This window comes from Prinia subflava, chromosome 1, assembly GCF_021018805.1.
Source record: "Prinia subflava isolate CZ2003 ecotype Zambia chromosome 1, Cam_Psub_1.2, whole genome shotgun sequence".
In the NCBI taxonomy this organism is placed as follows: domain Eukaryota; kingdom Metazoa; phylum Chordata; class Aves; order Passeriformes; family Cisticolidae; genus Prinia; species Prinia subflava.
This window is the reverse complement of record NC_086247.1, coordinates 112,485,705-112,507,871: the sequence shown is the minus strand read 5'-3', so window position 1 is coordinate 112,507,871 and position 22,167 is coordinate 112,485,705. Positions and strand designations below refer to the sequence as shown.

Below are 22,167 nucleotides of genomic sequence, written 5' to 3'. Positions count from 1 at the left end.
CCAAGTATTTGACAGAGTTAGAGCAGCTTAAGTATTATCCTTTTTTTCCCCTGATAATTTCTAAAATTTTGTTTGCTTTCTTTGGACCACTACAAATTGCTGTTTATTTTCACTGTTGTAACACCAAGATTTTTCTCTTGACACACTAATTAATTCAGAACAAAATATGTAGATACTAATCTTGTGGAAGGAGCTCAACATGAAAAGGTAGTCTGAACAGAAATTATTACTACATGTAACAGTTTTTACCTAAGGAGGAAATATGATCCCAGCTACAGCTCCACAAATATCAGCGTCAACTAAATTACTGCCATTCTAAATGAGATTTTGCTATTAAAATAGAACAATTTATCACAAGCAGGAAAAGAATACAAACAAAGCCAGTATTAAGAAATATTATGAAAATTAATATCATGTAGAAGCATAAGAATCAGTATGCAAGTGCACAAGTCTCTGATATCATATATACTGAACAGCAGTTTTACCACCTCATCACAGTTAAATTATAGATGCTAAACATTTAAATGCATTTAAGAAGTGACCAGAAAACATACTGAGGAAAGCCTTGACAGCAATTGAGTATAAAAGGTTGGCATCACCACTTGGCACAGGAGCTGCAAATGAACAGCAATTGTAGCAGTACCCTGGTTGAGTGGAGTTGCACCTTTCTGAGTACTTCTGGGCCACATACATATACAAACAATACAGAATTCCAATGTGTAAGAATGTTATAAGTACTGAAATACTCAAGCTACTTAATTCTCCTTCAAAAAGGATTTTATTTGTACCACAATTAATGCCATTGTTACTTGGAGGTCAGAGACAGCCTTGACCCATCATTTTGCTGTCTTTCAAGTCTACACAGCTGGTCTTTTTACCTGCCCAAAATATTTAGCTGTTTGAGGACAAAAATTGTGGACAATTAGTTCCAAAGAGAAGCAAATAACATAAATCTTCATATGATGAGCTCTTTCCAATTTACTGAAGAAGACAAAGAATGACTGCTACTAACATCTATCTGGAGCTTCCTACAATAAAAGTCACTAAATTGTATAAAATTAAATAAAACAGTATTAGTTAATACTTTTAAATACTCATCAGGACATCACATGGTATTTATTAATAAATAGTTGATTCAGCCACTGAGTTAACCATGCACTTCACTAATTTCTCGTAAACAGGAAAACGTTTATTTATTCAGATTGCCCAAACTGACTTAAGCCTGCTCCAGTTAGTGACAAATGACAACTTGCTGCTTCTATTCAAAACCCTCTAAACATCAACCCACTAATTACAGCAGCTAATCATCCAGGCTATGCTGTTCTGCACCTACTCCACTTAAAACATAATAGTTACTTCTCAGTCTTAATTATTTACCTTAGAATCACTTTCCTTGTGATGTTTGGCACAGGATCGAAGTTGAGTTATCCAATATTGTTTCTCCTTTGCATCAGCAGCTAGAAGAGAAACAAGAAAATGCAGGCTATCACACATAAATCAATACTCTTTTTTGCACAAGAGGTGACAGAGCAGGGCAGAGGGGGAAAGATTAATTATTGATTAGGATGCAGTATAAATCCTAATTTATGCTACATAAGTACACTTAAGTTTTTCAGTGCAATACATCTAAATCTGTACCTAAGAGGCCAGTTGGAAGAAATAAGCTTATGAGTCTTCTTCATATTTATCTCCTCCCCATGTTGACAAAAGCAGAACTACCTACTTCAAGAAGACATTTTTATTCAAAATTTTTCCTCCACTTTCGTTTTACTTGTCTGTCTTTGTGAAGGACAAGGGCCACGTCGTAGTATTTAAATCCACAAATGCTCTACACTCAGGTTGTCAATCAGCTACCAGATAAGCTACCAGTTCCCCAGACACTGAAGTGCTTCTTTTTTAATGGAGTTCAACTAAATCTCTCTCTAAACCCATGTCATTCACATGCAACTTAAAGACACAGGAATAAAACTCACTATTTTCCCCGTGCATCTTTAAAAAGCAGCTATAAAAATCATTGAAGAGTTTGTCTGATCTCAGATGGTTCCTGTGTAATATAGTGAGTCTGTTTAGGAGAGAGTTGTTTTTTTTTTTTCTTAAACTACTACAGGAATCCTCATTAAGAATGGCAACACAGAGTTGATAATTTCAGTAAATATTTTCTCTTACTTCCTCTGCTATTGAGTATCTTAATGGTTATTAACTCAGCATAAAAATTCATAGACATCATTAAATTAAAAGCAGCATATTGTAAGCATTTGATAATTTCAAGTGATTGGAAAAGCATAATGAAACAACAAGTGTTCGTGATTTCTAGCTGTGCAACTTTCAAAGCATTTTAACAGAAATTCTCCCTGGTTGTTTCTGAATTCAGTTCCACGTATGAAAGAGCAACTCACTGTACTACAGGGGACTCCTGCATGCTCAGTCCTGCTGGACAACAGATAAACTATGGTCAGAATAAAACTAAGAATACTTCTGTTACACTGCATTATGTGTCTCTTTTTTTTTTTTTTAATAACAGTTTATTTTTTATAAATTATTTTGATTTGGAAGTATCATGATCAATCAACCATACTGAAAATACCTTAAAATCAGAACACTGCCTTTCCTTTTTTTATTCCTTCTTTGTAAATATTCCAAAGTAATGCCTGTATACTCTATATTATCTGTCTTATACTCAGGAACAAGGGAAAGGAAAATTTTACATTACAAGTGCAATCAATTACTCCAAGACTGATAAGAACATAATAGCAGCCTCTCACTGGCATTTTTCCCTTCTCTGACCCATCATCAGATTCATTACTGCACATTATCTGCAGGATGGTGGCAGGGAAGAACTAGAAAACAAATGTTATGCTGTTTTATGACAGCAATAAAAGTAGATTTTTCTTTCTCTGGAAGCAAGTAAGATACAGCATTCAATCAAAATGCCACAGTAGCAGATCCCAGAAGCCACCCTGAGGTACTTTCCAGACGGAAAGTCTATACATTGTAAAGTCACATGTACTTAACTCCAGACTACCCCTCCACCATGTATTAAAACATACTATGTAATAACAGAGCTGTATAGCCACTACTTTATGACAGCACAGGGAAGTAAAAGAGAAATGAGACATGAGAGAAGAGATGCAGGAAGAAAAGAACAATTCAGCTGTCACTGTGAGCAGCACTTGTACCTCTTAACTTGTACATCTCTCCATTAGCAGAGTAGACCACCAACATGTGTGGCACTTCATCACTGGGCGATATTATAGCTCCAGCTAAAGACAAGGCTCCTCGTGGCTTTGGGCTCTGGTTTTTAGTTTGTTCATTCATGAAATACTGCAGAATCCCCGTCTCAAAGTCCAGCACAAAGTACCTGTTGAAAGAAATTACAAGCATATATTATTTCCGCAGAAGTTTTTCATGCATTTACCCAACAAAGGGCACAGATTGATCTTAAATCAAGGTTATAAATATATAAATGAGGTTGAAGTAATTTTTGTAATTACAATTTTAAAAGGTATTGTTATTAGGCCTGGTTTTTCAGGGGTAGATGATCGATTCCTTTATTCGTAACACAAGTCATTTCACAATAAACCAACACCTAGGACTGAAAGATCATACAAACAAAAAATAAACTAACTGGGTTGCCCAAGTGCACTAAATGGAAGTGAAGGTATTTCAAAGTTGGTATGTCAGCCTCAAGAGTTGAAAACATTTATTTTTTCCACAAATAAACCCATCCTTGACAACTGCACAGATGCTAAATTCCATTTCCCTCTGGAAATCTTCTATGCTGTTACACAGAACAATTATTTAACACTAACCCTTGACCAAGAAGGAACAGACAGCAACCTCCTGGCTCTCATAAAGGTCAATCTACTACAATCCTCAACAGATTAAAGTGAAGATCACACAAACATAGGTTACCCCCCTTACCTGCTTCTAAAAAACCACCCCTAACAATCTGGCTAACCCCACTAACATGGGCATTTGTAATACACACTATTTGTGACTGTTCCTCTAAAATAAGACTACCACAGGTCATGAATTTCTGTACAATATTTCAGAAACTGGGATTATTTCCTCTTCTATAGCTTTGTATATCCCAAATTTGCTCAAATTACCACATTTTGTCTTGGCTCTTTCCCAATATCCCTGTATGTAAAACATCTCTAATTTTTCCCATCACAGAACATTTCCAGGATTGTCTCCACAGCCTGCAGTTACTGGTGGTGGTCTGCTCCTCTATTCACACTAAATAACATGGACATGATGCAAGCAGTTATTGCCTAAGATTTACTGAGCTTCAGACGTTTGCTTGGGACCCCTTCCTTCCCTGCAGTTATTCTTAACTCTCTACTGCTGCTGCCTTCACATCAGAGCAAAGATCAAATTCTCTTTCAATTGTTACAAATTAACAACCCTGTCCCAAAGAATTTTAAGTTAGTGCATCACTACACCCTTCACTTGTGCCCTGACTCCATCTCTCGCAAGCACTTTTCCACCCTTTTCCTCAAGAAGCCAATGGAGAGCCTCCCATTTGTAACCATGCAGCACATCACTTCACCTTCCCTCTACAGGTTATCTTCAACACAAAGAAGGACTAGAGGAATGGCAAGCTGAGTGACAACCACATTTTCAATAGAAGTGATAAAAATAAGGATGCCCTAAAAGCGAAACCGCCAAAATTTCAGATAACCTTACTGACTTGTACCAGTTCATAAACTTCTGTTTGACTTCTAAATGATTTTATAATACTACTCCTTCATTTAAAGAACACTTTTTCTCTTCAAGTTGCTTAGTAGGAGAAAACGATGCACTTAACCACAGGGAGAAACATCAGAACTGGAAAGCTTTTTTTTTTTTAATATCAGACTTGCATATTTCACAATAAATTTTAATTTTGCTCATACTCATTTTTCCAGATATTTTGGGAGTATCTGTTGCATACTCAAGAGAAAAAGCAGAGCACTAGACAGAAGTGATGCCATGCCCCTGAGAAAACTACTCAGTAGCTTGACTCTAGAGCTAATGCTATTCTCCATCATCTCTGAGCTCAGCAAACAAGTCTAGACTTTACATGCAAGTCTAGACTATATATTCCAAGCTTGTGCCATCCTCATTATAATTTCACTGTCCTTTTATTGTTCAGGTACAAATAATTTATTTCAGCCTTTGTTTTTTGGCCATTTTTTAATTGATTACTACCTTGGAAATCACCATTGTGGTTACTAAAGTACAGCTCTACAATTAACAAAAGGAGGAACAACAGCAAGAGGAGAAAAAAAGGTAAAGAAAAAGAGAGCCAAGAAAAAGTGTCTTCTTCTATTAAGACCAAAGGAATTGGGGAAAAAGTTCCTCTGAGTCTATTAGAACAGAATCTATTAAGTTACATAAACACTACAAGCACTTCAGCTCAGAAACTTCTGCATGCTGGACCAGCAAAGCACTCCCAGAACGACTGTAAGCTCCACAAAAATGGGCTCTGCATTGGCTTAAAGCTACCCCAGGGAAGGAAACCAGCCATTTGAGTACAGAATATACCTTTACCAGCATAACGACATCAGACAGCAGCAACTTGTGCAAATTCCCAAATGCAGAGACAGCTGCCTTCCACATCCTTGTTATCACTGCTATAGCAGTCATGTTAACTGCATTTCTAGCCAACTACAACCTATGGTGTACAATCTCAGAAAAACACAACATCATCGCTGGCCTTGTACCTTAGGTTTTTTGTCATGATGTCTTAGAAGCCTGTAAAAGCAAGCAATGTTTCCAGTAGAAATCAAGTAGCAATTTTGAGAAAGAAAAAGGTAACTAGTTCTCACAAACCCTGACATCACCTGCAAGTATCCTGCCTTCTTTCTTGTCCCAAAAGAACCGGGAACTCTTCACAAGCGTCTTGGCCCTGACACTGTTCACATCACACAGAATCAAGCGTTTACTTTTCAAAGGTTATGGTTTGATGTGCAACTCCCCTCTTCACCTTTCACACAGCGGTATCACAGAAAAAGACAAGAATAAACTGCACAGACAACTATGGCCTTACAAAAGAAGCAGGGAGATAACACTCTTTGAAAACTGCTAAAAGGATAGAAAAAGCCAGGAGAAGGAATAAGGAATTAAATGTCAAATCAAGCAGTGCAAGGCTTCATACAAAGGAGGTGGAGGAGGGAAGAACACAAAGAGATTGGAAAAACAGAAGCAGCTTTCAAAAACATTTTCTCGCATCACAGACCAAATGATGACCCAGTTCAGACCATCACAAAAACACAGAAGAAATGGAGACCAGAGTCTTTCATTAACTGAGGATGGAAAAGCATTACACATATAAAGCAGAAGAGAAGAGAAGGGTACGTGTCCCATTTTTAGAAACACTGTGCAGTTGAACCAAAAGGACAGAGATCTCTTTTAACTTCCAGAAGTCATTTGTTCTGCCTACCAGGGAAATAACAGCATTAATCTCTCTACAACTGATTCATCTTGCCACCTCATCCTTATTTCTCTACTGGCCTTCCTCATACTGCCTCATTTACCCATGGTGTCATATTTCTCAGATTAATTAAATCTCAGATACCAGTGATGAAAACAAATGTACTCTTTAGAAAACAGTCAGTCAGACAGAAGGTAGCAGAGCCCAGTTATGTCATACTTCTCATACAAAAAAATTAGTGTTATAGAGAAACTGTGAAACAATTGTTACTGAAAGAACTTCCAAAAGACAGCTGAATTTTTCTGTTATTCTAAAACCGGAGTAACTTTTTTTTTTACTTAATAGTCTTTTAAAGAGTCCATCTAGAGGTAAGATAGAAATTCACCACTTAAGCATATTTTAAGCAGTTTTAACTGCTTAAGCTCAGCTCACAATAGACATGCAAAATTACAGGCAAGAAAATGCAGGCTACTTCACAAAAGAAAAGCCAATGGATTTCTCACTTCAGATTCAAATCCATTCAGAGACTCAAAGCTTCTTGATCCTCTGGTCCAGCTCCCCTTAAGCTCCTGAGATCCATTAGGATACTCCCCCTCTGCCATTCCAACCAAATGCAGACCCATTACCAACTGACATCAATTACAAGCAAAAACATTCACCACACTCTGCAAAGCTGAGGTCTCACACTACCAGAATTGTTACATTTTAAGTCACCGAGGGGTTTGTCAATATGGCCTGATGACAGTTTGTTTCTCTTTTATATCCCATATTTCAAAATAAATGCCCTCTCTGCATAAATCTTAATTCTTATAAATTGTACAACTGTCTTAGTAAAACATTTGTGTTTCACCATGCCCCTCATCCATTCACTCATTCATTCATAGTCATTTAAAAAAAAAATTAAATATCAAGCAGAACATGCATGATATGTTAGGAAGTGTAACGTTGCCTTTTGAATTCCTAGAAGGGAAGGGTCAAACACTGTAGTAATCAAGTATTTCAACTGGATTTGCTTCCACTAATATGAGCATTTATTAGAGCAATAATTATAACATATAATTATTCATATAATTATATAGTATTACAATAATTTATTATTAGTTCCCCATTCAAGAAAAAGTAATGACTATGCTTTAAGGAGTGATAAAATGCTGGTAGTATAGCAGGAGATGAAAGTGCTCTACCACTAGAGTCTGTCAACAAAGAACAGCAGCTTAACAGGTCTTCCATGAGAAAAATTGACATTTCACCAGTACAATAGATTTGAGGGAATAAAGATTTTACTTTTTTTAATTTTAAAAGCAACACGTAAGTATCAGAAGCACATGACACTAACATTTCCCATGTAATTTACTCACCTCACTGGATTTAAGAATTTTAATTTTCCCATTTCCAGTCAAATTAATCATTTCCATATTCCCCAGTGGAAATGAATACTTAAGTAAATAATAAAAAATAAATCACATTTCTATGTATTTCATCATTCAATTGCACATCATAACATAGTGTGCTGCTCCTTGAAGCTGTCACTTGGATGCAAACCTGCAACGCACCCAAAATTATGCTCCTAACAGAAAAAACACCTCAGAACAAGTTTCTCCCTTTCCTCCCTTATTCTGAACACATCTCAGAATCCAACCATCTGAACCCATGTTTTCACTACTCTGTAATCCCAAGAATTTTTCAGTGTAGGATTGCTAAATCTCTCAAGTGTGTAATGCATTCCTAGAAATTTGAATACTCCTCACGTCCTTCTTTCCCACTTAAGTCAGTTTTCTGGAACGGATTTTGTACAACTTCCAGTTTGAACCCATAACGTGACAGAGGTTTTTTATAGACTTTTGCAGCTGGACAAGTACAGTCCCAGTGAAATCTTCAATTTCTGACTCCATCTTCTAGAACAACCTCAACTCTTTTGGAAAGCAGCATTGTATTAATGATGTCCTTGGGTTGGTAGCCTACACTGGAGTCCATGCTTCATAGTTGGACTCTGTCTAATCCCAGAGTTTGTGCTGAAAATTGGTATGGATGTCTGAATACTGCACACTAGCACAGACAAATCCTTCTGACTGAAGACAAACATCTTTCAATTTTCCATAATTTCCGAACAATAAAGTTGTTTTCATTAAATTATGACCTAACAGAGCAGGAACTTCTGGATGGAAAGGGATGCTGGGTTATTTCTACAGCAGGATAGTTTTGTTTCACCTTTTTGGAGATTTTTTTTTTTCCCAGTTACTGAACTCATTGATACACAGAGGAACTTTTCTTCCTAAAACACCACTTTAGGTCTTCTGCAGACATTTTTTTCTTCTAAACCAGTCTCACAACACATACATTATGATCTGCTTTTTATCTTGCATTAGCCATAAAAATGCAAATTGTTTAAATAAAATACATTTATTTGAAACAGGACAATATTCACATAGATTTAAAACCCAGATAAGAAGCATCACCTTCCCTACCACATTGGAATTGTAACAACTTATGTATTTTCCCTTCTCAGACTGCTGAATTCATCATTCCAGACAATGTGACAAATACTATGCTCTGCTCCATACTTCAGCACCAAATTAACTCAAGAACAGATGCAGCTCACAACAGAAGAATTTCACTACCTTCTCCTTCAACCACAATTCTCAACATTTGAGTTTCCAAACACATTTTCATTTTGCTCCATTCCAATCTCCCCCAGTCACTGGCAGCACATATTCTTCACTGGTTCCCTAATACTCTAAAGGAAGATCTTCAAGAATAAGGAATCAAACTATTCTGTAATTTTCTTCCTCTTTTTTTAGAAGTCATTTTAAAATAGGTGAGAATTGTAGGATAGAAAGTAAATTACTGTGTCAAAGAAAAGCAAAAGTTATGGCTCCAGTAATTGAATGAGATGTCACAGAGAAATATTTCATTTTCAGGAAGCTGTATCTTATTAGGACATCCTGAACACCACATTTATACAACTGCTTCTTTTTTTCCCCTTTTACCTTAAACCATAAAATTAATGGAATTATTCAAGCCAATAAAGATAAAGCATAGCACACATACATTCAACAGTCAAGGACTTTATTATTAAAAATTATCTCCAAAGTTGTCGTTTAAAGACTGATGATCAGGAGAACATCCTCACATTTCAGTAACTCTACCATCCTTTCTGCACTGAGGTTCCTCAATTTATCATCTTCTAACATAAGAAAGAATTAAGAACCACAGTATTCATTAAAAGCTTTACCAGCTTTGAGCATCTCTGTATGAAAACTGAATTTCTAGAACAGTCATTTTTTGGCAATATTGAATTCAGTCAAGATGAACTACAATTTGCTGGATACTTTTAGAGGTGTTCTGCATCTAAAATGCCATGATGAAACAGAGGAAGCATTATCCACAGCTAACAGATGAACAGCTTGCTTTTGCTGATCAGGTCCTTCGTGACTTTAACATCCACAGAATTCTCACACAAATAAAATATTACAGAAATCTCCTTTCCTGTCTTGTCAAGTCCCAGCAAGCCCTCTTTATGAGCCAGAATGTCACTTCTTTCTCAGTGAAGAAACAATTACTACTGATCAGCTCATCAGGTCATCAACCTCTGCTTACAATGCCAATTATTTTCAACTGTCTGAACTTCTCTGTAGCGACGAATGGATATGTTGCCCAGATTTTACGGGAAAAGAGCCTACATTAAAGATAAACATTAAAAATTGCTTAGGGGTTCCTTTTCAGGAAAAGAGGGAGGGAGAACAGGCCTAAAAATAATGCCTCCATTTGTACCCATCAGGCTTTGAATTCCTAGAGAATTGTGGAGAAGTACATTCATCGTACTAATCTACGCCTCAGTACAACGTGGCCATGCTGAGGGGCAGCAATCACAACTCAGTGACAAACAAAAGGTACACAGCTGAGTTTGATACATTAACAGCACCTACAGCCCGTCACACTGGCTGGCTACCCAATGCTGCTTCATGTGATTTAGCAATCCTTGCCACCTTCCTTTTCCTTGTTCAGAATTCACTACGAAACAATTAAGCAGACTTCAATTTTTGTACTGCAGGTCAAGAGAAAAGAGACATAACTGAGGGAATAAAGGGGCTGCTGTAATTTTAATTCTGGAAATGCTATTATCCAACTCGATTCAGGTCACAGATTAAAAACAGAGCTTCCAGGCAGGAAAGTATGCTTTCCTTCATAATAAAAACAACAAAGACCTAAAACAAAACAAGGATCAAGTACTTACATGTTATTTCTAATGATCTGCCTGTAATGAAAGGATGTTAACCTTTAGAAAGACACAAGTCTGTGAGAGATTCTAGAACAAGATCAAGGGAACGCACATGAGAAAATTAGCTGTACACACACCAACTTCATTCCCCATCTGAGGGGAAGGCAATGCTGTGCATGACACAAGCCTCAGTAGCTAAATCACTTCTCATTAAACTCAAGTCCACAGGAGCTGTTTGCAGTCACCTGGATACCGAAAGGAAGGAACCTGTCTGGTTCATCTTCTCTCAATCCCACCTTTCCACTTTATCCAGGAGCAATGCTTTGGTCCTTTGAGAAATTAAAATTACAGACACCTACTTTGCAGCCTATATGGACAATTGCTTCTCTGCTCCAAGTCTGTGTTCAGTATTGTCCTGTCTCAACTGGCAACAAAAATCCCACCAATAAAAAGGCAGCTATCAGAAATCAAGTGCTTCACTTTCTTCTGTTATTCCTAAATGTAGCTAAATTGAGCTTTACATTCAAATGTTTAGCTTTCACCTAGTCATCCTCAAGAGGATGCAAAGAGGTAAAATGCATGAAGTTAGTCAAGGAATATTCTAGTTGCAAAGTACCTTAAGGATACCCAAAGAAACAACTGTTAGAACTTATTACCAAACTTGGTGAGGGTCAGTAAGTAAATGACAAAAACTAATTTGCTTTCATTTTCATAACAAATCACCTACCAAGAAAATCCAAAAGTGAAAACACACAAAAAGCCTCTCCAAAACTAAATATGGGGGGAGGGGGAGACACACACTAAAAATCAGAAAAAAATCTTTCTTCCCAAAAATAAAGAAAATATATATATGTAATGAGACAATCAATTCAATCAATTATACCAAGCTTGTTACAGAAGCTTCTACATACTAATATTTGTAAATCCCTCTACTCACATTAGCAGTTATCAAAACTGCTGCTTAGCAAACAGATGCATTACCACACAGCTTTAAACACCTCCCAGAATTATACTAGTTATGCCAGGAATCTTATTGCCTGTTGTGAAATACAAAGGTGTGTTCCATGCCAGCTAAATAAAGAGAATCTGTGTAATTGTAACTGTAGAACACAGCCATGGGTCAGTTATAAAGATGAGTTCTAATAAACAACGGAGGAAAGTATGGAAGAAGGTTTTTGAACAAACTTTGCTTGCAATTACCTCTTATAAATCTCAAGCTATTCTGTAATAAGAGTCTTTGAATTATAACTTTAGAAGCTTGTTTTGTATTAAAGAATTTTGAACTGTAGTTTTAGAATGTAAAAAGGCTTTCAACAAAAGAAAAAAGTAAGAATGATCTTAAGACTTTCTCACAGAATGGTGAAAAACATCCTGGATATGGAAGGATTTCAGCTCGCTGATTTATGGTTCTTGAAAAAGGGAAACTGGACATCACTATCAAAGATTGATAGACCTAGAAAACAGAAGCTGGACCTCACATCTGGAAGCTGGACTCCACCACCTGGAATACATATCCTAGATGTACAACCTGGAATATTGAAATCTAAAATGGATCACAATAGAGTATAGAAATCGAACAGGAACCAAACACCACTGTCATAGATTTACTATTGTTAGGTATTGAATAGTGACGTTGAAAATTGGAAATAGAAACTGCTCAGAAAAGCTTATGAATATGTATGAATACAGCCAATAAAATACCAGCAAGTCCAGCAATCGGTGTGCAGTCAGAAGGGAAAACCCCTACCACTGAACCCAGTGCTGCCTTTGCTCATACTTTACCATGCTAATTAACCAATTATCAAATTGAATTGCTGCTTGATATATTGGCCATGTAAAGCATCTCATTTCTAACACTGTTCTCTTCTGTAACACAAAACCCCACCAAAATTGCAAGCGATACAGCAATATTCGACCTTCTGAAAAAACATGTCACTTTTTTGCTTGACACTTTCTGTAATACATTTCAAAAGATCTGACAGGTTTGGCAAGCACACTTCACATCAAAAATTGCCTGGTGCCCAGCATCCCTTCATCTTTCACAAAATACTTATAAAAAATACAGAATTAAATAAACAGCTTAGAAGTTGGCCTAACATACCAAAAAATACAACTCTCCAACAAACTAAATACCAAATCTGAAGGAAAGTAATCAAAAAGAAGGCAGCACTGAAGGCTGCCACTGGGAAGGCAGCTGTTCAGAGCACTAATGAGTCCAACAGTGACTGACACTACTATGTATTATTCTTTCAACAGTCTCTCTTTTAAGTAGGGTCATGTACACACACAGAGCATGCTTCCAAGATGGTAATATATGAAAACAAATCAATAATGAAGTGAGATTTGACCAAGGGCAGAATTTTATGGAGATGTCCGGCTGCTGCTTTTCACATCCTGCAGGAGACTTCACAGATTGACTAGAGAAAATGACCTTTTGTCCTGGGATGACTTTATGATGCTTGTACCCCAGTCATCTGCTCTGTTTATGCTGGATATTAAGTTCTGCACCTTTAAGACTGGTTCTGAGAATGAAGGCGGGGAGCAGCAGCAGAGTCTGCTTTCAGAAACTGCACTTGCTTCTCCTCATTCCTTCTCCCAGACTGTGTTGTCTGCAGCAGGGACAGCGGGAGAGAGCTCTCCTTTGCTTTTAGCTAGTTTTTAGCTAGCTGAGGCAGAGAAGTTCCCTGGACTGTGGGTCTTCTTTTTCTTGGAGCTGATCAGCCTGCTCTGGACTGAAAACCCAGAACACCGGGAGCTCACACCTGTGGCCCACCGGGGCCCAGGACGCGGCATCTTCCAGCACAAGGACTGATAAGAGACTGGGTGAGCTGAGCTACAACCAACGGCAAGGACTTTCTCAATTCTCTCAAATCTCAGATCTCAAATTCTCTCAAATCTCTCTTCAGAACAGCAAGAGGTTTTATTGATTAATATTATTCCTTTTTTATGCTTGTGAATACTTTGCTTGTTGAATAAACAGGTTTTTTCCACTTTTCACCAAGGAAATCTTTTCCCGAACCGTAGGGAGATGGGCCACTTGAATCTGCTTTCTAGAGGGAGCCCTTCGGAAGTTTCCTCCCAAATTTGCCCTAAACCAGGACATTTTTGCTTGGTCTTTCTGCTACTTGCTATTACAACATTCCCAAACTAATCAAATATATTCATTCGACAGCCTGTTTCTCATGAAACATAATGAGAGACTCACAGTAAATTCAGTTACCTAACATAATGCCCCACAACACACAGTCTCAGAGCCTGGAATTGCTGGTTTTGTATCAGCATTATCATGCAACAGAGTTTAAAGAAAACCACAACTCACTGAATTTGTGTGAGTCAGCCAGGTCTAAATCACAGTTCTATCTCAAAATACTGTCATCTGTAATTGAAATTCTCTACAATTTGCAGCTATTTGAGCAATCCCAAACACAAACACCCCTGGAAAAGCCTGTTGAACAAAAAAATTATATTCATTTGAAATATCCCCACAACCCTCTTCTTCACCTCAGCAACTACAGCTTGCCCTCTGAACTACATTAATAGAAGGTTGTAAAATGTATGAAGGAAGCAGTAAACCTTCATAGCATCACACACCCTGTGTCTAATACACACTATCTTCCACTGGCCACATCCTAAGGTTTATTATCACTTCCCTCTTATGGTGCTCTGGTGATGAATTGAACCCTTATTTGCAGAGATAAAGTTGGTTTGTGTTGCCCTGACTTGTACCTCCCAACTCTTCCCCTCTTCTCCAACAACTTGCATTCCTCACTGGTAAGAGGAATTAATATAATTAACCCAGCACTACTGTTACTGAATATTATGTCCCATCTAAGAAAAGCACCCTCAGACATCTGTAGATTTTTGGAGCTCTTTTTTGCTGCCAAGAATTACAGACCATCTACAGAAAAGCACTCCGCTATGAGAAAACCAGCATGACCCCGAGTTTTTATGCCAGACCCTATGTTAGTTAGGATTTCACCTGGAGATAAAATACTTTCAGGGACTGAAATATTAATGAAACAAACAACAAAGGCACAAGGAATGACCCTGGACAACAGCACAAATACTGACGCTGAGAAGGAGACAAGCACTGGATGACAAACCAAGAGATGGCCTAACACCTCTAGGCATGAACATCAGGCAAACTATTCAGGTAATCAGACCACAAAACAGACAGCAAAGACTGCAAATAGAAGTAGCTCAAATTACAAGACTACTCTAGCTTCAATTAGAGTAGCGGTAGAGTAGTTCAGCTACTTTCAAGTACTGCTTTTTGCTCAATTTAACAATAAGAGCACAGAAATTAGGAGTATCGTTTAAGTTGTATCTTAAGCCAATTACAGAGACAAAAGGAGCCTGTTATCAGCCCAAACTATTTGGCCTCAGTGTCTCCACGTTAAAAACCAGGGAAATTATCTATGTAGGTAAACCTTAATGTTCCTCACGGGTAAATATAGTCCCATATTCAACAATAACAGCCTGTAGTGGTAAGTCAGGAATCTTCAGGGAGTTGATCTGTACATAAATAAATAAAAATTAATAAATGTCAATGCAAGCAAAATGGCCATTGGGGTTCTTTCAAATTCATTTTTACTGCTTAGTGGAAACCAAGTTGTTTTAAGATACACTGCAAAAACCTCAAAGTCAGAGGAAAGACATACAACTCTACTGAAAATTCTATTCTAACAACTGCACTATTTTGTATATAGTAATTATTGAACTAAAAAGCTAAATCACTGAACTATCTTCACTATTACTTCTCTCTTCCCTCAGTTTTTATTTTTGAACACAAAACATAAAAGTTTAGATAGGATTCATAAACTGTCTTAATAAAAAGATGTCATCAACGTAAAAGTTTTCAATAGAAACATGTTGGTGAATATTAATTAGAACAGTCTCATCATGATTTACTGAGACAGAACATCAGTTTTACTACAACCACTCTGCTGCCAACAAGCAAGAGACAATCTAGAGAGGAAATGAAGAGGAGGGGGATGAAGGAGAAGACAAGCAGAACAGTTTGGCAATGGGATGTGTTAAAAGGTTTACATTAAATCTACCTAAAACTAAATAAACAGGAGTCTGAAGAATCATTTGACACTGCAGTCTAAAAAAGCTAAGACTTCCAACCACCATCCAGAGGAAAACACTCTTCTGCACCAGATTACATGTACATTAGGCTAATTATTAGGTTAGAGAAAATTGAGGGGTTTTGCTACTTCTCACCAATTTCAGAGATGTTTAATTCTGTTCAAGTTACTGATATGAAATTCTAAAGAACATGACACTCCCCTAGAAACTAAAACACTTTCAGAAACTATATTTAATCTTATTTACATTTTATGTAATCTCCATGGATGAAGACTTAGGAAATCAGCACAGATATCCTCTTATCATTGCTTCCATTCTGTGTGAACAATTCTATTCCTAAACTACTTCACTGAAGAAAATACATCAAGTAGATTTGGTATTTCTTAACATATATAATTCCTTTCTGATCAGTTAACTAAAATGAAGGGGGGAAAAGAAGATTAAACTTAAGATATGAGTCCAACTTATATCTCCAAACTCCAACCACTTGATTTCGGCTGAAAAATGTTTACACCACAATCCATAGCAATGGTGCAAAATAAACAGCAACTGTTCCCCCAAAATCTCAGTGTTACATCACGTAATTGGGCAAAGTGAAAAAAGCAGGCCTTAAAAAGCACAAGTGAAATCAGTAGTTAATTCTCTCTCTCCCTCCTCAAGGAAGAATTACTGACTTGCTCTTTAAATAGCTAGTTCAGCTGAACTAGCCTTTCCCTATTTGATGTCATGCACAGCTCTTGCTCTGACATCTTCCCTGCTCTGTCCCCATCACTGCCCAGTAGCAGCACACAGCAACACATCCTAGTACAGCCAATCCAGGAATGAGAGCTGGAGTCAGAATAACACAGCCAGGTCAGTCTTTGGGTAGAAGGGAAACTTTGCAGAGTCATGCATACAGCACAAAAAAAAAAAAAAAATTCCTCTGCAACTAGAAACATCCCATGGAAACCACTGGATTGTCAGTATTTTCAGGTGTAGGTCTGTGGGGGATACACTTGACCCCAGGCCGTAATTTGGTACAGGCTGACTAAGAAGCCACAGGTCTCATGCCCTGTGGTGAACCTGTGAGCTCCTGGCTCAGGTACAAGGGGGTGAAGGTGCCTCAGGAAAAATATTTCAAAAGGTGGTTTCAAAACCTAAAAATGCAAGAAACCAAAGTATATAACAAGATAACAGCTAAAATGAAGACACCCATCTGGTTTACACTATTGCCGAGCAGCCAACTACTTCACTGCGTAAATATTCCTATCAGAATGGACCCAACAGGAGCTCTACCTGAGCTGCAGCTAACTGCCAGGTGACTGTCCCCTTGAGCAGGGATGCATCTAAGGTTTAAGACTCCTTACTTGAGCAGGAGATCCTTCCTTACGCAAAGCAGAGATCCCTTATGTGTGACAGATTCTTGGAGACACTTATGTGTGACAGATTCTTGGAGACAGACTGATAGCAGGCTGAGTTAACTCTAATGAAACATTGCCAATCCACATAGCTGCTTAATATCATTATAGATACTGTACAGATAATTCCATTACAGATCAACTTTAGTCTGAGACTAAGATTGGATCCAGCTGCACATATTCTCCATAAGGAGTTTAGAAAGCAAGGGACATTGTGACTTAACATGAGGGTCCTTCTTTCTCTTTGCATCTCTGATCTACGTGTGAATCACTCTAACATGATTCTATTTCAACTTTCCTGTGTATATTTCTACCATTCAGGAATTAATAAGGTGAACCTTGCCATCAAGCTTACTGAACCTTGGCAAACCATTGCTAAACCTTTTTAATTTCCATCAAATTTATTTAACTCTGTCAGTTTATTACTTTGCCTCAGTAAAATGTGTGAGGTGCATATTCTACTCATCCACAACAACATCACAAGCATTTGTGATTGTGCGTGTGTGATTGACAGCACAGAGAAACTCACTTTTTGCCCCATTACCAACTTTCAACTAACCCAAACTCCTGGCAAGTAAGTTTTTACTCAATTACATCCAACTACTTTCTCCCAGGCTGAAAACACAGCCTGCCTCACAATAACAACTATTTTACTAATAAGAATCTTGGATAGTCAAAAATCCCCAATAGTAAGAACACTCAGCACCAGCAGTCCTGCCAGATTAGTTTCTGCTGTGCTCACATCTTAAAATTATGAAATTTTTTAAGGAGCCTCCTACATTACATTACATATGTTTCTGCCAAATCCTCTGTTGCATCTTACTGAATGACTGAGAAGAGTCACAGTGGCTGATTGGCTGGCAGGTAAGTACTTCCAAATAAAATTTTATGTCATTCTTTATACAAAAGCAATCAGTCTGCTCTACAAAATTCAAACTCACTAGTAACTTTCTTAAAGTGTAACAATTTCTGCTGCCATTCCTATAGCTACAATCATACTATTATTAAAGACATTTTGAGAACTGCTGATCTAATCCATCCTCCCACGCAAAAATAACTCCTTTGCCATAACTGAAACTATGAACTTTTGAGCTACGAACAGCTATGAACCAACAGCTTCAAAAGGAAGGTTTAAATTCTTCCCTTTTGAAATAAACTAGTACATGTGTATTTCAGAAATTAGGCCAATAGTGACAGTATTAGCAAAATCAAACTATTTTAAACATGCTGACAACGTATCTGCTTATCTCTGCATAAAGCAGAAGGATCTGCCTGGAAAAGATAAAAATATGGAACCATGAAATAACTTAATGAGACAAATAAAACTTCTCTTAGAGTCTGCTTCTAGTTCAACTTCAGATTTTTAGTCTCTCAGGTTAGGTTTGTGCCCTCCCCTTTAGGTAAAGGTATAAACCAGCATTAAACACGGCAAAACAGCAGGCCTTTTTCCACGTGACAGGACATAACATCAAGTTGTGATAGTATTAGACTTGAAGTTTAATGGTTCTGGTAACAGCTGAAACCCTAAATCTTACTGTTAGTGCCTGAACATTTAGGCTACATTTGAAACTTCTTCATGAAACTCCACAGTCATAAGAATGAAATGCTACAGGGAGATTTGGAAGAAGGAAAGTTGTTATAGCTTAGCCATTTCCTCAACTAGCAGATACAAGCAGTATGTTTTCCATCAGTTACCAGAAGTCCACAGCTTTAAAAAAACAGAAACAAGTAAAATTACTCAACCACACTAAGTTCTTATCAGTAATGACCTAGAATTTATTTCAATGGCTTTCCTGCAAGTGTAGTTTAAAGACTTCTTCCATCTAGCTTTTTTCCTTGTCTCTAATTGCAATTTAAAAATCAATGGTGTGTTAAGTAGTTCTCTACTTCTCCACTAGTTTGTAGTCTTCTTTTAGTTTATCAAATGTTATCAACTGTTTGCAAACAGTCTTAATAGATGCTGCTCCTTAGCTGATAGTTTCTCTTACCTGACACCACAAATAGACAACATATCATTTATTTCCACTTCTTCCTTCCCCAAAAATATAACTCCTCTTCCTCATTGTATCTAGGACATCCAGATTACAATCGGAAATGCTCAAGCAAAAAAACAGAAGGAAAAGTCCGAAAATAAATATCCCAGCTGAAAATTTGAACTACAGAGAGATGCATTTTTTTAACAGCCATTTCAAAAAACTTACTATTTCTCAAAATAAAATATTGTACAGCAGTATTATTCATTCACTTTATGGAGCACAAACTGTTAGGTCTCTTTCCAAACAGAGATTTGACATTGAAGGTCACTCCTGCTCTGCAGTGCTCTTTGGTACCCTATTACCTGCCTTCACCACACTCCTCAGTACTCATACTGCTCCTGCACTGCAGCATTTGACAAGTCTGCTTTTCTGCTTTTCATTTTAATTTGAGCACTGAGAAGCAGACAGCATGACAAAAGAACAGTTAAAAAAAACCCCACATACTCAAAAAAACAAACAAACTCCAAAAAACCCACAAGTTACTTGAAGAAGAAACTTCTTAATAACAGACTAAGACACCAGCAATAGTTGCAGGCATATTCTTAGACTCCTCTAAGTGTAAACTTCATGCTTGCTGTTAGAACTGCAGCAGCCAGCTTGCCTACTATGCAGTCTCTGAAAGAATGAAAAAGCAGATAATGCACAAAAAGAATTTCAGGAAAAAATTCCATAGCAGCGATTTCAAGATGCAGAACTTTTTTCCTGTGAAGGGAAACAGAAAAGGTGCTTTCATTTCTTCCCTGAGCAGTATAAACATGACATAATTTAAGTGAACCTTTGAACCCACTGTTGGCACATGTGTACAGAAAGGAGGTACGAGGGGAGTGCATTAAATCAATTCACAAGAGTGAAATACTTTCTTAAACAGAAAAGACCCATCCAACAGTCCAAGTACCTAATAGAAGACAATACCACCAATAAACCAAAAATGTAAGCACAGAACAAATGGAGGTAATAATTAAACAAATTGCCGGAGAAGAAATAGTTTTCACATTTCCAGAACCAAGTTAATTTCATAATTCTATTATTTTTCTGTTAAAAAACAGTTCAGCATTCTAGTAATTAAATCCAGTTGAGGGAATTATTTGATGAAAGTTAAAACTCAGCATGAGAACTCAGAGTAGGTATTTTCAGTCTCTCAGACATCTGTTCCTGATGTCTTGACATCATCCCAAGTAAAAAATATCTGTGAGAAATTGCACTGTATTTTTGCCTATACCAGCTGCTTTCTCTATTACTAGTGACAGTTCCACTGAGCTTTCCAGCTCCCTCAGTTGAGACACCTATTTCCACCTCTTGTGCTCAATCTGTTCAAGTGCCACTTCTCAAAAATCAATTTTTAAGCTCAAGGGGAATATAACCTACAAAAAGCATCATGTCATTAGTCTCCTCTCCGGAACCTGAGGTCACAGCTCATCCACCTCTAATTTTTAGCATCTGTAATATTTTTCGTATCTTATCTCCTTACTTTAAAATGTTTTTTTCTCCTCAGTCCATCTCCTATAGCATCACTCCCCCCTACACTTGCTGTCACAGTATCAAAACGTAAGATCAAATAAATGGGAAAGAGATCCTTAGAACATGGAAAGGAGGAGAGGCAGACTCTTATCATTCATGCAATCCTGCAGAAAAGCTTAATATTCCACTGCCAACCTGTTTGTTCAGCTCAAAGAGCAAGACTACAGCTGGCAGCTGCTCAGCTCTTCTCCTCCAGGCTTTAATTCTTCCATTTGAAAACTGGCATAGAGAAAAGATAAGAACCCCAGTGATGAGCAGTTGTGAGCTGCTGCATTCTGCTTAGACGGTCCAGCTATTTTCTGCAGCTGGTCCCTCAGCTCGGGGGTTCCCGCTAGAAATCCCGTGCCCAAGGAGCGGCTGCCACCTAAGCCCCTGACCAGTTTTCACTGTCATCTGATCCCTCTACAAAAGGTCAAAGCACAGGGAGACACTTCCAATACTTTCCCCACACAGACAGGAGCACACTCTGCTACAGCGAGCCCTGAGCTATATTTGAATAATCTGCCAACCTTTTGGTTCACAGCACAGCAAAATTACAATATGTGTCACAGGATTTCCTTTGGCCAAGATCATTTAAACTACTGAATGAAGCAAGCTGTGCCGTGCCTGCGACCTATCCTCTGGGCCCAGGGGCTGTGCATGAGCTCAGTACAGCTGAACACTCTCACCAGTGCGCTCAGAGGCGCGCATGAACCCCGGGCCACGCAGCACTGAGTGCGCCACAGCAGCGCCGTGGGCAGCCAGCACAAACCACCACAGCAAACACTCCCGAGCGCCGGAGCGCGGGCAGCACCTGCCCACAGCCCGCAGGCAGCACAGGGCCTGCAAGGGCACAAAGGTTGGAAAAGCACGGCATTACCAGGAAGCTGCAGGAGCAAACTAGCAGCTTGAACCCCTGACCCCCTGGCAAGGACAGAGCCGCTGAACACGGCTGTCACAACCCACAGGTTATCTATCAACTGCTTACTGCAGCCCATTCTCACATTTCTGAGCTCTGCTCACATCTGAGAGCTTTGCTTTAAGATACTGGCTCTTCTCACAGCTTCTTATGACTATTAAGTCTAAATTACTATCTTAATTAGAAAAGAAGGATAAGAGTACCAGTGCTTTTCCCAGCATAATTACATCTTCACTAGGGCTTTTACTATCAAAGTATTACGACTAGGGGGAAAACTAGCAGTCCTGTTAGCAAGTTATTTAATGACAGAAGAAAAATAAGGAATTACAAGTTTCTGGTGTTCCAGTCTCTCTGTGTTTTTCTCATCCAGAAGCAAAGAGACCCAGCTAGACAGAACTACTCGCAGACCAGGTGCCCCAGCTTTCACTGCTGGGGAAAATTATCAACTTGCCTCTAACCAGTGCGATTTGGGACTTGGGAGGAGAAGAGATAATTCTGAAATAAGCCTCAATAACATGTTTGGATTAAAGTGGCCTCCCAGAGAGAAACAGAGAGAAAAGAAGGAATAGAAAAGAAAAATATGAACGACA

General features: G+C 38.1%; 1 protein-coding gene across 2 annotated transcripts in view; it reads right to left on the bottom strand.

Annotated features, from left to right (window-relative positions):
- Positions 1-22,167, bottom strand: part of OSBPL10 (oxysterol binding protein like 10) — a 116,429-nt gene that overhangs the window by 80,598 nt on the left and 13,664 nt on the right. For both annotated transcript variants that reach the window (XM_063408685.1, XM_063408680.1), the window contains exons 2-3: positions 3,177-3,358; positions 1,378-1,457 (exon numbers count right to left, since the gene is read on the bottom strand). In XM_063408685.1, the coding sequence (XP_063264755.1) occupies positions 1,378-1,457; positions 3,177-3,358 (262 nt within the window). The remainder of the gene's footprint in view (positions 1-1,377; positions 1,458-3,176; positions 3,359-22,167) is intronic.